Source organism: Sceloporus undulatus, chromosome 4 (assembly GCF_019175285.1).
Source record: "Sceloporus undulatus isolate JIND9_A2432 ecotype Alabama chromosome 4, SceUnd_v1.1, whole genome shotgun sequence".
NCBI lineage: Eukaryota > Metazoa > Chordata > Lepidosauria > Squamata > Phrynosomatidae > Sceloporus > Sceloporus undulatus.
The window spans coordinates 35,981,522-35,999,628 of record NC_056525.1 but is presented as its reverse complement, the minus strand read 5'-3'; the positions used below and the strand labels follow the sequence as shown (position 1 = coordinate 35,999,628).

Here is an 18,107-nt window from a genome sequence, read left to right as displayed (position 1 = left end):
TAATAATAATAATAATAATAATAATAATAATAATAATAATAATAATAATAATAATAATAGGATTTATTTATATACCGCCCAATCACTGGGAATCCGAGTGGTTTACAACAGAGGGGATAATAGGCTGTTCTCTGCCCTCAGACTTACAATCTAAAAAAACATGAAACGAAAGGAGAAGGGAATGGTGTGTGGGGGGGATCAGGTACAGCAGTTCTTCTCTCCCTCTGAGGCCTGGACCAAGGCAGATGGATCGGAGGGAGAGCTCTTCTTCTTCAGGCTAGCCCTGGTGGAGCTGGGCCTGCCTCGTCAACTCCCTCACAGGCCGAAGGATGACAGTTAAGGAAGGAGGAGCCTCTTTCTTCAGGCTAGCCCTGATGGAGCTGGGCCAGCCTATTCTCTCCTTCACAGGCCGAAAGATGACAGTTAAGGAGGGAGGAACCTCTTTCTTCAGGCTAGCCCTGATGGAGCTGAAACCAACCAGAGACCTTCACTGTGATGTTGCTAAAATCAATAAAATAAAATGAAGGAGCCATTTTCAAGTGTCTGTAATTTCCATATTTCCCAATTTTTAGATTTTTTCTTCTTCATTCCCTTTGTAGTCTTGTCAGACTACAAACCCTGTCAGAGTTTCCTGTCTTTGTTCTGCAGTCCTGATCATTTAACATTCCTGCTTTTGTGTTTGTAATGCTGTCCCAAATATGGTGGCCTCTAGTCTGTAATGTGCATAGTTTCCACTTGGTACTAATTCTTGTTCAACTCACATATGTTTCATAATTATGCCTAATAGTTCAAGAGCACTGGGACATCAACATCTAGATCAAATCCCATCTGACTTCTGCTTTTCACACTGGATCATAGGGATGGACTGGAAAAGAAATCTCTGGGACTCAACAGATGGATGGCCTGCAGCTGCCCTTTTTTGCCCTGGATTGTTGCTGCGGCAATCAAGTGCCACTCCCTCTCGGGAACAAAAAGAAGCTGCCAAAAGCAGCTTTTTGGAAGGGGTGACATTATGGCACTTGTGCATCATGATGATGCCCTTGCATGGAGTGTCATTTGGGTGCTCTGACACCCGTATGTCATCATGGCGCATCCCATGTGGATGGGCACGTGCCAACATGGTGCATGGGAGGCGAAAGTAGGGCTGAGCACGTGTGGATACCCAGCCCTACCTAGCCCTATTTTTGGTCCCAGGCCGGCACAAAGTCCCAGTCTATTTAAGGCCTGTGTTTCTACGGTCTAAATGCTATGTAATGCTTGGAACTGGTTATTCCAAGTGTACAAGTATCAGCACATTATTCTTGTGGTCCCTAGGCATGCTAATGTTTGTCAAGTCAGTTGCAGAACCATTTACACCAGGGATAGGCAACTGAATGAGGGTCAGGGCTCAATTTTCCTTCAGAACAGCACAGGATGCCCCCAAAGATCATATACTTTACTTCTCTCAAGATGGTATCAGGCAGTGATGGAATACTGAGAGGGACTGTAGAAGATAATTGAGGTATTTGGGGTGAGTAGTGGGTTCTCTGGCTTGTGGTGCTGGGGATCTTCCTATGTTTTCATGCACTGAAGGGCTTTTTGCACGATTTGGTTGACATTTTTGCCCCAAAATTGCATCAGTTTTTTAAAAAAATTGCACCAGGGGCTAGAGGATTTAATGGTCTGGTGGATACTTCAGAGGGCAAAAATGTGGGTACCAGGGGCCACATTTTGCCAACTCCTGATTTAAGCAACAAAAGGTGTAAAGCTCGTTGTGAAACTGGAAATTGTGATGGATTTCCCCTTGCCCAGGACTATGTGTCTGCACTATCTTTGCAGTCAAAATTTTATTGGTGGACTTTGACCTAAGCTGCCTTGGAATGGGAGAATGGTGGTATACAAATGAAATAAACAATTTTTCAATATTGTATAGAAACACAGTCTAATTGAAACAATAATGTAACAGAAAAGCACATTACCATGTATACACTCAACACAAAAAATAAAAGCTTTGTTCTTTCCACACCAGTTGATGATGATTTTATAGTACAATAATATATGCATTTATATTTGGTTGCACAGGCTGCAGTAACTTTAAATCTTATAAAATAATTAATATTATTATTATGATAAACAGCATAATATTGTTAAGATAAAATGAAATGATGATGGGAGTTGGAAATCCATCTACAATAAGCCTAAATTCTGGTCAAATAATTCAAGCACTACCATAGTGATGTCTTGAATACAAACAACAAAGTTTTGTTTCGAAACTCTTCCTTTAATATCCGCAACCTTTCTCTGATTTTGAAATGATAAGCCTTTCATGATCATTTATATTTTTATTCTGTTAGCCTCGGCAAGTGTGTAACATGATAAGACACCCTTTGCAGAAAATAAATGATTTTGGAGTGGTGTTTGCAATAGATTTAATTACATACACATTCAATCTCACTCTGCTGGAGTAAAGGGTTGTCATTTATTTGACATTTCCTAAGGATGGCTCCAGAATGGCTAATATCATTTTCTGGATTACTCTACTAGCAAAAGGAAACATTTGTAAAAATGGCTTACATTTTGTCTTTGTTTTCATAGATGTTGGAGCTATTATGTTACAAATGGCTTTTTTCAAGGTGATATTCTAATGTAAAGTAAACATGGCCAGAACAATACATATGAATAATTGATCACTGATGATATTGTTAGCCACCCTGAGCTCTTATAAGGATGGGTGAGGCATCATCATATCCAGGCTTAATACAATTGAGAATTTGATTGTTTAAAAACCTTTGGAGTTAGGTTCAGCTATTAGCCCTCTCTTCCACTGATAAAAGATGGAAACTAATAGTTATTCCAGTTCTTGGTTTGGCAGAGAAATCCTCTTAGTGATACCTAAGCATCTTCTCATGTTAATGAGTTAACGCCATCGGGTCTGAAAAGGAAGAGCCCTCACCTACCTCCTTCCAACTGTCATATTCTGGCCTGGGAAGGAGTGAAAGGACAGGCCCAACGCCATCGGGCCCGGCCTCGATTAAGAAGAGCCCTCCCTCCAGTCTATCTGCCTTGGTACAGGCCTCAGAGGGAGAGAAGAACTGCTGGACCTGATACCCTTCCCCCCCACCATTCCCTTCTCCTTTTGTGTCGTGTCTTTTTAGATTGTAAGCCTGAGGGTTATCCCCTCTGTGGTAAGCCACCCGGATTCCCAGTGATTGGGCAGCATATAAATAAATCGTATTATTATTATTATTATTATTATTATTATTATTAGATACAGACAGTTATACAGCAAACTTATTCACTCCTCTAAAAATGGCGAACATGACAGTTTGGAGGCCATCTCTTCTCCCTTCTTCACTTCCTGTTTTTAAAAAGCTCCCCCCCCCCAAGAAAATATCAACATTTTTTTTTTTTCTTGTCTTGGAAGTGTAACCTGCTTCATTAATTTTGGTCTCTATAATTCTGTAACTCCGAAGACCAGGGCTGCATCTGCACTGCAGAAATAATAATGTTTGACGTTACTTTGCTATGGCTCAATGCTAAAAGTGGTGTTAAACTGGATTATTTCTGCAGTGCAGATGCAGCCTTGGAGTCCCTCAACCTCACTACTACCACTACTGTTCTGAAATTGCCTTGTTCAAGACAATGGGTGTAAAAATTCCATTGCTGAATATTGGTATTCCCCCCCCCTTTTCTTCAGAATCATGGTGTGGAAAGGGACACCAAAGGTATACTAGAGCAGGAAGCCACCTCTGGAAGGGGCCATCTAACTTGTTTTTTTTAAAAAAAAAACAATCCCAAAATAAGGGTTTTCAAGACAGTTTTTCCACTGTCAGGCAGTCTTTGCTACTTTCTTGCCTTAATCTGACTCTTCTTTCTTGTAATTTGAATACATTGGAGCAAAAGAAAACCAGTTTGCTCCATCTTCTGCATGATAGTCCTTCAGACATTTAAGGAAGGTTATCATATTATGTCTCATTCTTCTCTTCTTGAAACTAAACATACCTAGCTTCCACAACTATTCCTTTCAGAACTCGGCTTTTTAGACTTTTTGCCATCTTCGTTGAACACATTTGTCAATATCCTATAGTGCTCTGAAATGATATAGCATTACAGTGAAGTCTGACTAAAGCACAACAGAATGGCACTATTACTTCTCTTTATGTGGACACTACAGTCTGTTGGTGCAACCTAGAATTACATCGGGTTTTTGAATGGATGGCAGCACTCAATGTCACTGTAAACAATGGCCAAGTCAAATATTGGTGACACTAAATTAGGAGGAATAGCTAATACTCCAGAGGACAGGATCCAAATTCAAAATGACCTGAATAGACTAGAAAGCAGGGCCAAAGCTAACAAAATCAAATTCAGCACAGAGAAATGTAAGGTACGGCACTTGGGGCAGAAAAATAAAATGCACAGATATAGGATGGGGGACACCTGGCTGAATGAGACTACATGTGAAAGGGATCTAGAAGTCCAAGTAGACCACAAGTTGAACATGAGTCAACAGTGCGATGCGGCAGCTAAAAAGGCCAATGCAATTTTAGGCTGCATCAATAAAAGTATAGTGTCTAGATCAAGAGAAGTAATAGTGCCACTGTATTCTGCTTTGGTCAGGCCCCACCTGGAATATTGTGTCCAGTTCTGGGCACCACAATTTAAAAAGGATGTGGAGAAACTGGAGCGTGTCCAAATGAGGCCGACTAAAATGGTGAAAGGTCTGGAAACCATGTCCTATGAGGAATGACTTAGGGAGCTGGGGGTGTTTAGCCTGGAGAAAAGAAGATTGAGAGGTGATATGATAGCCCTGTTTAAATATTTGAAGGGATGTCATATTGAGGAGGGAGAAAGCTTCTTTTCTGCTGCTCCAGAGAACAGGACCCAGAACAATGGATCCAAGCTCCAGGAAAAGAGATTCCACCTCAGCATTAGCAGGAACCCTCTGGACAGTAAGGGCTGTTCGATAGTGGAACACACGCCCTTGGAGTGTGGTGGAGTCTCCCTCCTTGGAAGTCTTTAAGCAGAGGTTGGATGGTCATCTGTTGGGGATGCTTTGATTGAGATTTCCTGCATGGCAGAGGGTAGAACTGGATGGCCACTGTGGTCTCTTCCAACTCTACAATTCTGAGGCGGGTTATAGACCGCCAAAAAGCGGCAGCCTGCACCCGCCCCTTTCCCAGACAGATCGGGGCTTTAGCGGCTAGAGCGGCAGCCGCTGAGGCCCCGATCTGCCGCTTTCCAGGCTGCGGGGAAGCGGCAAAAGGCCCCTTCCCCGCAGCCTGGAAAGGGGTGTCCTTGGGACTTTAAGTCCCAAGGACACCCCGCGGTGGCAGGGAGGAGGAGAAAGGGGCCGCTTGGCCATCTGAAGGCTGCACCCAGTGATGCAAACGGCAAAAGGAGCTCCGTTTCAGAGCTCCTTTTGCAGCCGGGGAAGGGGCACACTATGCGCCCTGGCGCGGCATGACAATGTCACATCTGCCCCGCCCCGTTTAGAGGCAGCGCGGTTGTGACGTTGCAATGGCGGCGGCCGTGTCGAATGGCCGCCGCCATTTTGTCCACACTCCACGCGTGCTAGGGTTGGGGGCGTCCGGAAAGGACGCCCCTTTCTAACCCTAGCACACACGGAGCGCGCACTTTAAGCCCCGTTTGTAACGGGCCAATGATTCTATGATTCTATGATTCTAGTTACTACATGAGGTTAAAACAAACAAATATATTAGTGTAGCAATGCTTTGTCATGAGATACTGGATTGGGAAAGACACTTTAAAACTCTTTTTGACATAGATCAACCTGATATGAGGTTATCTATGCTAATATTATACATTACTGCTGGTTCCAGGTCTTGGTATGGAAATTCTCTATATAGTGTCTGTGATACACATTCAAACCAGCATGTGCATAAACATGAACACACTGTGAGGAACAGCTGCCATACAAAATAATTTTTTGGTTGCTATCTTATGTAAATTATAATAGGTTGGCTTAGCCCAAACTTCAAGTAGGATATACTGATATTTAATTTACATTGCATAGTTTGAAATCAAACCACATTCACAGGGATTTCTGTTCTTAAAAATAAACTGCAATGCCATCTTGGATAAGGAATAAATCCTATGTCTGTTTCCGAATTAATTCCATATCCAAGATGACATTCCAGTTTACCAAGCATCATTTGGTCTGAAATGGATGGATGGATAACTAGGAGGCAAACAGGCATGTCCACACCAAGACACACTGCAGAAATAATCCTGTTTGAGACTGCTTTAGCTGCCCTGGCTCAGCTTTAGGGAATTCAGGGAATTGTAGTTTATTGTGGCACCAAAGCTCTCTGACAGTGGAGGCTAAATGTCTCAAAAAACTACATTTCCCAAAATTCACTAGCATTGAGCCAAGGCAGTAAAAGCAGTCTGAAACTGGATTATTTCTGCAGTGTGTTTTGGACCTGTGAAGTATCAGACCTTCTCTTGAAAGCATCATGGAAGTTTACTTTCCATCCCCCCTCATAAAGGTGTAACTTAATTTTCCCTGTAACTATATCAATTATTTAAATCAGTTTAATCCTCTCATTCCCCCCCCCCCCATTCTTACTGGCGGATGTTTGATCACTTTCTAGAATTATTTTACATATCTGAAAATAGATCACACTTTTTCATTTTAAAATTAAAAAAAAAACATCCCATCTGTCCTGTATCTTTTCAGCTCTTGCCATCAAGACCTTACATCATATGCATTATTCTCTACTAAATCCTCACATCTTGACAGCATTTTGTACTGCAAAAATTTGGAATTCCTCATAGCCACTTAAGATGGTGATAAGGGTAGTCATAGATGGAATATGGTTAAGATGTTCATCAGTCATTTTGGCATCCATCATTTGACATTTCGGTATTGGGTTATTTCACTCCAGATGAATCTATAGACCTTGCCCTTGCAGCAACTCTGGAATAGACTTCAAAACAGCAGTTAATTTATCATAGATTGAGTCTTCAGTTTTTAAAATTCCTACTAAAAAGATTAAAAAATAACCACATAATCAGATCTGGTTAATGATGCTGAAACTCAGTTATCCCACATTAGTATCAGGTTTTACTTTCACTATGTAGATTCAGGTGGCAGGAAACAGTACTTGGCAGCAGAATTGGCAATTAAAAGTGCATATAGGAGTTTTTTTCTATACCAGAGGAGGACAATATATACCTTCCACTATACTTTTTGAAGTCAAAATCATCTCAGTTTTGCTATATGGAGCCCAAATCTGTACTTATAATAATTTTGATAAGTTTGAGATATTACAGACAACATTTCTGAGAAGTATATTTTCTGTGCCATGCTGTGTGTTAAATGTGGCGATGTGCCTTGAGGTGGGCCTGATCACCATCAAAGCATGAGCTTGGACTCTGATAATTAATTTCTGGCTTAAACTTATGTTTGTTCTATGTGGGTTTGCTCCACTGGTTTTATCAGATAATTACTCCTCCTCCTGGAAATTGGTGATAAACAGAATCTTCAGTACAGTATGTGTAGATTCTCTCAGATAACCCTGATACGAATGGGCTACGAAAGGGCAAAATCAGCCGTTAGACAGTGTATCTGGGATATAGAATTACAGAATCACAGGGATAAAATTAGGAATATCCCAGTTTTAGGAAGTTTGGAAGCGATTTTCACTAGGCCAACCAATATGGCCAAGCTAACAGTACCCAAACTTAGGGCAGCCATCACCGCAGCACATTATAATGTCCTTCCCTCTGCTGTTTCGGAAGAAAAATATAAGAAGCTCTTTTATAAGAATCGTACATGTTTATGTTCTGATACTTCAGTTAAATCACTTCTGCACATCATATTGCACTGCCCGTTCTATCAAGGTGTGTGCTCCTCTTTAATTTACCTGATTTTACAAAAATTCCCAGGATGAACACTTGATTATTACTTGACATTACTATTTGTGGAGGTAGACTCACAAACAATTGAGATCATGGCTTGATTCTGTGCAGACTAATTACCAAGGACCAGAATTATTGTTAAAAGTAGGAAATGGGATGCTAGAAGATAGGTCGCTCCATCCTGGTGTGAGGTGCTGCCAGTCTATATGCACATTTGTGACATTTGTGTTTTAACTGATTTTATTCACTGGTACATTTATAAATTTGCTTTTACTCGTTAATATTAATACAGTTTTGAGATACTTGGTCCAAGTTCGTAAATAAAATTGATTAATTGGCAGGCGATAACTGAGATCATGACAAGCTGGGCTTAGACACAAATTTTATAGAGTTTTAACTGCGTGTTTCAAAAGTGATGAGAGCTTTGCAAAACACTGGGGTTTTTATTAGCGTCTTAGGTCAATATGCAGAGCACAAAAATATTTTGGCTTTCTGTTCGACGGAAAACACCACCCTCTTTTCACAAGATCCTACCCATTCTCTTTATCTCTCTACCTTCTTCAGCCTGAAAGAGCTCCCTTCTCCTTTACAGGAGTGTTAAATGCCTCATTATGGCACTGTAGGTTTCCATCTTGCCTAAAAGAGGTTGTAGTGAGGCCACTATTGAAAAGATTCTCCCTGGACACTACAATACTGGAGAACTATTGGGCAGTCTCCAATATCCCTTTCTGGGGGGCAAGTTTCTAGAATATTTGGTAGTCTCCCATCTCCAGGGGTTTCAGGATGGAATGGATTATCTAGATCCATTTCAAGCTGGATCCAGGCCTGGCTAGGGAACAAAGAAAGCTTTGGCTGCTTTGGTGGATGACCTAAGCAGACAGAGCAAGTGTATCCCTGGAACTTTCAGCAGCTTTCCATATCATGGTATCCTTTTGAGTCTCCTCTCTGGGTTGGAACTTGGGGGAAATTATTCTGCAGTGGTTCCAGTCTTCTTTGGAAGGACAGGCTCAGAAGATTGCTCTTGAACCATGGCCATTGGCTCAGGGCTTGCTTTCTTTCCCCCATGCTTTCTAATAGTGTCATGTGCTGCAGTCAGCAAGTGTCCCAGGAATCAGATGGTCAGAAAAAAAGAACTCCTGAGTAGTCAGTTCAGTTCAATTCAATCAGAGGGTTCAGCAAGTCAGTAGTCCAGATGAACAAAATCAGCAAGAAGAAAACAGAGTTGCAATTGTAGCTAGTCTAAAGTAATGAAAACACAAATGCTGAAAGTACTGCTAATTATCAAGAGGTGACCAGGGAGTGGCTGTGAGATTTATAGGCAGCTCTTTCAAGACCCTGGGTGCCTAATTTGGTCAGCATCTCCCATTTAATGACCTTTGGGAGCAGAACAAGCTTTCTTTTCAGGAAGGATGCCGAATAGATCTCTCATAATGCAAGGTCAATCGTGCTATACTTCAGCAGATCACCTTGTTTAAGTCACACTTGCTTAAATTGGGGAGGGGGACAGACCACCCCTTTGCACTGCCTTCTGGGTGGCGTAGCAGCACTGCATTTACATGCCACATGTTCCCAAGCTGCCCGAACGCTGCCCAGCCACAAGGGCCAATTTCCAGGTGCTCCAGTGGCACAACTTTTATACACCACTGGAGCAACTTAGAGCTGGCTTAAAGCCTGGCTTTTTGCCACCCCCAAAATGAGTAGCTCCTTACTGCTCCTTTTTCAGCTGTCAAAAAGATGGATTGTGGTCACAGCATGTGGTTTTGGAAGGGGTGGCTTGAAGTCTGTTTTGCCCCTTTCAGTACTACAAAGGTAACTCAGTGCCATCATGGTTCTCTGGAAAAAGGAGATGTTACAAGTGTAATAAAACAAAATTTTGAGCTAATGTTTGGAGCTATTGTTCTTCCCCAAAGATCAGCCCAACCAATAGTAAGTATATAATTAATTCTTATAAGAATAATCACAGTGCAATTTCCAGAATTTCCAGTCCATATAAGGATTCCGGTAGTTGTATTAAAACAAATAAATCTTCCCTGTCTCCATAAATGCATATCTTTAAAATAAAACTAGAGGGGGAATAATATATGTAGGAATTATATTCATGAAGAATAATAATTTCATATTTCAAAGTAACTATTTGAATACACACGGGCTCTCTGTGACACCCTCGTCATGTGCTAGCGTTGCCTTGGGGTGGAGTGCCCACATGCCCCACAACCCTAGCTCGTGAAGAGGATGTAATAATGGCGGCACCCTGTATATATGGGCACCACCATTGTTACATAAGTGCTGCATGATGTCCGCACGGCATCTGCACGGAGTCTGCACAGTGCCATACAGCGCTTACATAATGAGTGCGCCACTGGCGCACGTGTTACGCCACCCTTGTGGTGTAAAAAGAACCTGCTTTTCACGGGTTCTTTTTCCACTGAAGGGAAGCTGTGTGTTTTGGTGGCTGTGGCTTCCCTCCGGCAGAAAAAGGGGCGCCAACAGGCCGTCGTTTTTCGGCAATATGTACCATGCCTATGAAAACTTCGGAAAGAATTTAAAGGGGATTTAGAAAAATGGGAAAAATTAATCTCTACCTGATGGATAGAGTTCCAGCAATAAAGACAAATAATTGACCCCAACTTTAAGAGAGAGAATAACCTTTGTGCAATGGCAGAAGGAAATTCCCATATTCATCTGGTAGCAAGCAAAGAAACCTAGAAAAAAAATTAAAACAGACTTTTATGGACTGGTCTATGGCTTCCTAATATTATATTGTAGATGAGGCTTCTTGTTTTCTGTGGCTGAAGAATTGTATATTGCTCAGAGATAAAAGACTTCTGGAATTTGAAGGTCATGATTTAAAATTTGGGTGGCATGCCTAAGTTTGGTATAATAAAGTTAAGGCACTTCCTTGATTTAAAAATCATTGCATTAGAAAGGCCTTTTTACGGGTTTGGAATAGATTTAAGCAGAGGTCTTTTCCTAAGATAAAGTTAGCCACTTCACCATAAGAACCTTTTCCTCAGTTAATAACCCAGTTTGTTATTTTGTGATGATCTTTTATATTTGGAACAAGACAGCTGGGAACTCAAAGCAAGGGAGATCCTTCTTAAAGAAAGAACTAAATTTAGCAAAGAACTAAATTTAATTGCCTATAGGCTACTTAAAGAGAGATTTCATCAAGATAAGCAAGATTCAATCATAATGGCTGGGGAAAATGGGGTTTATTCAGAATTGCATAAAGCTGATGATTGTGTAATCAGAAATGTTTATAAATATATTTTGAAATTAGAGATGGGAGATGAACAAGTTAAAAATTATATGGTAAAATTGGCCCAAAATTTTAGTCACAATGACCATATGGCGGTTTGGTAAAAATGTGGCTCAAAGATATAACATTTACTTTGTTTTGTAATTTAAAAGAAAATATGTATAAGATGATGTACAGATGGTATGCAACTCCAAATAAGCTGTTAAAAATGTCTAAAAATGTTTCAAATCAATGCTGAGGTTGTCAAGATGAGGGCACCTTTTTCATATGTGGTGGTTATGTAAAAAGTAAAAAGTTATTCGACCAAGATTTATATATTAATTCGATTTTTTTTTAAAAGGAACAGTTTGCAATGACAACAGAGATGTTTCTGTTGGGTATTATGGGTGGATAGTGAATATCATTTTCTTCTTAGATATATGACAGCAGTGGCAAGAATTTTGTATGTTCAGACATGGAAACAGACTAAAACACCAAGACACATGGTTGATTAAGGTTGCTGAGTTAACTCCAATGGCCAGATTAATGTGGGTTTTAAAGGATAAACCCATTGAAGATTTTTTTAAAAAAAGTTTGAAAACCATTTATGGACATTGTTTTTCATTACAGTTTGGAGCACACAATCAGAGTCCTTTTACCTCTGTTTAGTATTCAGCATATTAGTCTGTACCGTGAACCCTTGTTATACACTGGGGTTTGGTTCCCAGATCCCCCATGTATAACAAAATCCGTGTATGCTCAAGTCCCATTGAATATAAAGACATAGCAAAATGGTGTCCCTTATAAAAAAGGGAAAATCAAGGTTTGATGTTTGAAATTTACACTTCTTTTGAACATTTTCAAACCATGGATGCTTGAATCTGTGTATAAAAAATCTGTGTATAAGAAGGGCAGACTGTATTTATTGTTAGCATAGTGTTTAATATGGTGGTTTAATTCTAGTTTAGTTTTAATATGTTTTACATATGTTTGCATCTGCATACGTGCATATCTTTATCTTTTCTTCTTTCCATTTTTCTTTTGTCTATGTAGATAGTTTTCATTAAAACCAATAAAATTATATACAAAAAACCCAAAACCCAAATAAATTCTCCCAGTCTCACATTAGCAACATTTTCCTGAATAAAACACACAAACCAACTTTTATAAACTTGTTTCTATAAACTCTTCCTATAAATATATAAGTATAAACTCTTCATTATGGTACAGGTTTGTCCTTTTTGTATAACAGTATAGTTATGTACCATTGAAAACCAGATTCAATTTATTTGATTACCATGAATGCAAAACACTGCATCTCCAAAATATGAAATAATCATGCTACATATTGATAGACTGATTTTCAAGATGAATGGATATGGAGAATGACAAAGCAACTGCATAAAAATTTATGGATGAGTTAGTAACTCTCGGACTCAAAGTACCATACAAAAACTATGATGGTGTGCTGTCTATAATGCACAATTGCTACAAAAATAACATTTGTTAGTTTAGGTTGAATTTCTTCCTTTTATGATACCGGGCTTTCATAAACTATAAAGAAACAACCGCACCATCATTTTTTAACTAAATGGGGGTGTTTTTAACATTATTTATTACTGTTATTACTGTAAATACTCTGAAATAGCAAGTTGCATAAATTTGAAAGGCTAAATTCTATCTGTCATCATAAATTTTATAATTTTATAATTCAATCTGATGTGTTCGCTTCTAATTTTACACACACAGTAAGCATATGCTTCCTCAAGAAACATTCCAACCACTTCTCAGTTATTAATTTGCTTTTCGCCCCAAGAAACATCAGGTAATATGGGAGCTAGTGGATCAATGTTCTCAATATCTAATTTAGTGTTTTTCCATGAAAATAATTATAGGTTAATATCCTGTTTCAAGGAGGTGGAGAGTAATTTTAATCTCATGGAGTTACATGCCTTTTCCATAACATCATCTTGTTAGGAAATTATGATCTTGTGCAACCAAATGCACAAAAAAATGCACATGTACACCCACATGCATGATGAGTATCCATGTGCAATGTGTGTGCACACTGAAAATAGGTGTATTCCATAGGATCACCACTTCTATAGAGGAACTTACACATGGAAATGATACCAACACTATTCTGGCAATAATGTTACATAAAATATCCCCATACTTGTATTCTGAATGGTTAGCTCAAACTAGGCCAGTTCTACTCTGAGCAAGAACTAATTACACATGAATATAGGTTACTTGTCATATGACCCGATATGTCAGTTAACATGCTCTACACCTGTTGTACACCCAAGTGTGACTGGCAGGAATCATTCATGTTGTTGAGGAAGCAACCTGCTCTTCTAGTATGCAGACAGTGTGCAAATGGCTAATCTCATGGAAGTCCTAGGCTTTAAATCTCTTTGTCTTCCCCATATCTCGCCAAAGGAAAACTAGTCACTGGCTTGGGTGGTATAAACAAGGCTTTATAAAGTAAGTTGAAAGTGCATCCTCTGCGTATCTACTCAGCAGCAAGTTTTACACAGCTTAATGAAGCTTATGCTTAAGTATAAGTGTACATGAGTTTGGAGGCAATGGAGTTTTTGATCATAAAGCCTACACCTGAAAGATGTTTTTCAGTTTTGGGTTTGCCAGACCAGTAGATTGTGTAGCCGGTACCATGTTCTTTAAGGCTGCCTTCCTCATGGAGACGAACTTCACTAAGAGCAGCGAGACGCACTATCCATGATGCTGCAGCCTTCTTTGAAAGCTCACGCCAAACGAGTCTCGAAGAGAAACGACAACGCAGAAAGAACCACAACCTGGAAACATCACCCAAGGAGACTTTCTGCTGTGCTTTCTGCAACCGGACTTGTTTATCTCCGATTGGCCTTTTTAGTCATCAATGCACTTGTAGAAAGCACAGGATGAGTCCTTCCTGAATCTTTGTTCGTGAAGTAAAGCCAAAGAGAGAACATGATTCTACATTTATTCTATTCCTCTACTTTCAATGGTGAAATGGTAATTCCTGATTCATATTTCTAACTATAGTGAGAGAAACGTTAAGAATTTTGTGCTACACTGGCTTTTTGCAGGATCCTGGACGCCTGCATCCACCCCACTTCACACAACTCTGGATTTTTTTTAAAAAAACTTTATGTCCAAAATACCAATTGACTAAAAATACCTACTTTAATGCTTTAGGACCTCTCCACGCTATTGTAGGCCTAGGCAAAGCCTTTATTTAACTAGCTTGCAAACTGGAAGTAGTCTAACAAAGCTTCTACTGGGCCTAAAACAGCTCCATAGAGGCAATGTCAGAAACTTCTTAAAAGAAAATGACCAAAATTGGGGTGGGATGGAGGTCATTTTGGGGTCTCAAATATGCCCTGGCTGGGATGGGGCCTGCAAGTCTGTACACAGACTGTTCACAGGATGTTCACCTCTGATGTATGGCAACATTCAAGCATTTGAACCATTCATTTTCCTGCTATCTTATATCAAGGAAAAGTCAATTGTCTATTTACCTAAATTAAGAATTCTGGATCAATCAGAAACAAAAACAGCATATAGTACCTGGGGGGAAAATGCACCCAAGGTCAATCAGGGCACAGCCAAAAATTCGTACTCAGCTGCAAATGGCTATTAACTAGGCCTGTATCTCTAAAGGAAGGGAGGACACAAGATTTTCAATGGATGAAGAGGTTGAAGACCTTGGTGAGCTGGCTGAAAGAGTCCAGCCCAGCAACGCAGTTTGTATTCATGAGTGTGAGAGCGTGCCACCAGGGGTGTCATTGTGGTGTCATTGAAGCTGCAGGGAGTAGACTACACCCAGTGACACCTCAGAAGAGGTGTCACATGGTGGGACAGTACATCTGATGGAAATAGTGCAGCTGCTGCGTGAGCAAGAAGGGTTCACCTCCCTTTTCACTCTCCCACCAGCTGTTCAAGATCCTGAATAGTGATCGAGAGGCCTCAGCAGCACGCCCTAGCAAAGGCCAAGACCCTTCTTTATAGGGTCTGGCATGGATGTTTGCATGAGCAGCTACACCAGACCTTAAATGGGCCCTCTGAAGTCCCCCTCCAGCATCCCCCAAGCTGCAGTCTGGAGGCCTCAGCACACACACACACCAGGAGTGGGCAGTAGCTGGGTGGTTAATTGAAGCCATCAATAGCAGCTGGGGGGTAGACAAGCAAAGCAGCAGGAGGAAAAGGCCATCTCCCTCTGCAGCAGGTGATACCCATTCTGGTAATGCTACACTGTGTCACTGACATTGCTGTTACTGCCAAGGGGAAGGGAAAGCAAACACCACTACCAAGAAACAGAGGAGTGCACTTTTCAGACCCAACTTCTTTTGAAGAAAGCATGTAAATCTGAAGAGCTCCAGGCATATAATGAAGCACAAGATGATAAGAATTACTCACCACATGGGTCAGAATCATGATTCTTTACAGAGTTGTTTAATTACAGATTCACTAGCCCTAATCAGTAGAGCGTGCTGGTGCAGAATGTTGGAAATGCAGTCTACAACCTCTAGATGCCCACATGGCTCCCACCAGTGGATATGAACTTAATGTTTTAAAAATGGAGTAGTTAGTATATATATAAAATCATATGATGGTTGGAATCTTATTCATGAACAAGTTTAAGTTTATTGTGCATTCACTATCCTTGTGGAATGACCTCCCCCCACACAACTGACCTGTTATGCCATTCTACATCCATACAACCAGTTAGGGGTGAAGGGGAGGCAGAGGGAAGTTTATGAAGCATCTAGTTGCATTTCTTAAGCCAGAAGCTAAGAAACAACTACATCCTCCTGGAGATAAGAGAAGATAAAGACCCTGGTGGCACAGTGGTTAAATGCAGGTACTGCAGCCACAACATTGTGAGTTACATCCCAGGACTCCAAAGTTGACTCAGCCTTCCATCCTTTAGGTCAGTAAATGAGTATCCCAGCTTGTGGGGGCAATTGGCTTACAGATTATACACCACTTAAAGAAGCTGAAGGGAAATTAATAGAGAAAGGGGGCAAGAAAAGGCAACAAGTTGATGGACACGAAGAGGAAAATTTGAAGGCCATTATAGCCTTTAGGGCTGAAGAGTGGTGTATAAATACCATAGAGGAAGGAAGGAAGGAAGGAAGGAAGGAAGGAAGGAAGGAATAATATGCCAAATAGATTGTTAAACTACGACTGCACAGTTATAGTTAAGTTAAAATTAAAGATGAGTAGGTATGTAATGTTACATACGTGCATGTATGTACACTGATGGAAATTTCTTTGGTAATGTATAGTGTGATGATTATTATGATTTTTGTAATGATTTTAAAGATTTAATTCAAAAAAGAGGCTGAGTTCACTATTAAAATATAGAAATGTTAATGCTATTGCTAAATGCTATTCTGTGCTTTCACATAAAGAGAAACACAGTGTTGAGCATTATGTGGTAGCTCCCACAATGCCAATAACTGGCATATGTGCACCAGCATCAACAGGTTAGTGGTGTCCAAGAGGTGAAGAAGAGGCAGAACTACACTTGGTGGAATGTGTCTCAAAAGTTGCTCATTTGGCTGGTGTGGTGGGGGTCTTAATTGCCTCTGTGATGCTGTATTATGGATGGTTGGTATAATGGACTTTTTGGTTGCTAGAAGCCTTTCCGATCCTTTAAATTTTCAATAAACATGGCATCCTGTTGTGGTGTGTGTGTGTTTGTGTGTAAGGGCTACATCACAGTAATATTTAGGTTAGAAACTGATAAGGTAGCACAATCATTATTCTGTGCTATGATGTGTGAAACAATTAGGCCCCACTCATAACTTTTTCAATGATGAAGTGAGGTATTTATCATCAAAAAGGGTGCTTAATCTAATAAAGAACATTTTGGAGAAGGTCTGCCATATATTCTTGAGTCATTTTTGGATAGAATGAATGTGTTTTTCTCATCAACGGCTATTGTGCATCATAACATTCTCTACCTAACAGTGTGTCGTGACGTGGAACAGTGTCTGATGATACTTTGAGAGTGAATCCATTTGCGCACAGATCAATGGAACCCAACAGAAGTCAACGGAGAAAATAAAAGTGGAAAATAAAAACAAAAACACAAGGTTAGCTGTTTCCAATGTCTCACACGTTCTTCACTGCCATATTTATGTTCTACACAGGGAAAGGCACAAAAGCAAACAAATCAAGAATAAATTCTCACAGAAGTACCTGGGAGTAGTAGGAATTCACAGAGATTTGCTCTGAGGGTTTTGCTTTGGACAGAAAATGAACAAGGAGAGGATGGTGCTAGGTAGGAAAGACAAGGAAGAAAACTTAGAAATTCATATTTAGAGAGGTAACAGGCAGGGAGAGAAATCCCACACAGAAGAGGGTAGTATTGAATGCACTGGATTTGCACAAAGTGACTGCTCTCACCCAAAAAAATTTTTTCTTTTTTTATAAATATGTTTTTCCAAGCAATTCAACATGGTTCTGAATACAGAGAAAAATGCATACATACAGAGGAAAAAATGAACACAACCTAAAGTGGCTGCTTCTGAACCTTTCCAAATAAGGAAAAGCTATTTTCCATATGTCTTACTCCAACCAAAATACAAAAAATTATGAGAAGGTAAAAGAATAAAATACTGTGACTTAAATTGCATTGAACATATTTTTCCTATATTTAATTAGAGAAGAATTAAAGGTTTCTAACTGAACATATTTTGGGTTTTAGTTAAATGAATTTAGCATGTTAAAATTACAAAAAATACAAGCTGCAAACAGATAAAACTGAAACTTCTTCTCAAGAAGATACATATTTGGCCTTGGGGGGGAGTGCTTAGTTAAGTGAAACTATGTGAAATCTTGGAGGCCATTTTTAGACACTGAAATTGCAAAGCAGCCAGGTTAGAACAATTTCCATCACTGTTATCAAGCCATCCTTTTTCTACCATGGGTCTCTTTTTAAAACCCACATTATTTTTTAAAAATATTTTATTGCAATTAATGGTACCAGTAA

The 18,107-nt window shown here is 39.9% G+C and overlaps 1 protein-coding gene across 1 annotated transcript in view; it reads right to left on the bottom strand.

Moving 5' to 3' along the window:
* The window catches only part of PTPRT (protein tyrosine phosphatase receptor type T), a 771,767-nt gene that overhangs the window by 84,903 nt on the left and 668,757 nt on the right, over positions 1 to 18,107 (bottom strand). Inside the window, exons 18-19 of the mRNA XM_042464568.1 lie at positions 17,315 to 17,392; positions 17,077 to 17,115 (exon numbers count right to left, since the gene is read on the bottom strand). Of these exons, the coding sequence (XP_042320502.1) occupies positions 17,077 to 17,115; positions 17,315 to 17,392 (117 nt within the window). The remainder of the gene's footprint in view (positions 1 to 17,076; positions 17,116 to 17,314; positions 17,393 to 18,107) is intronic.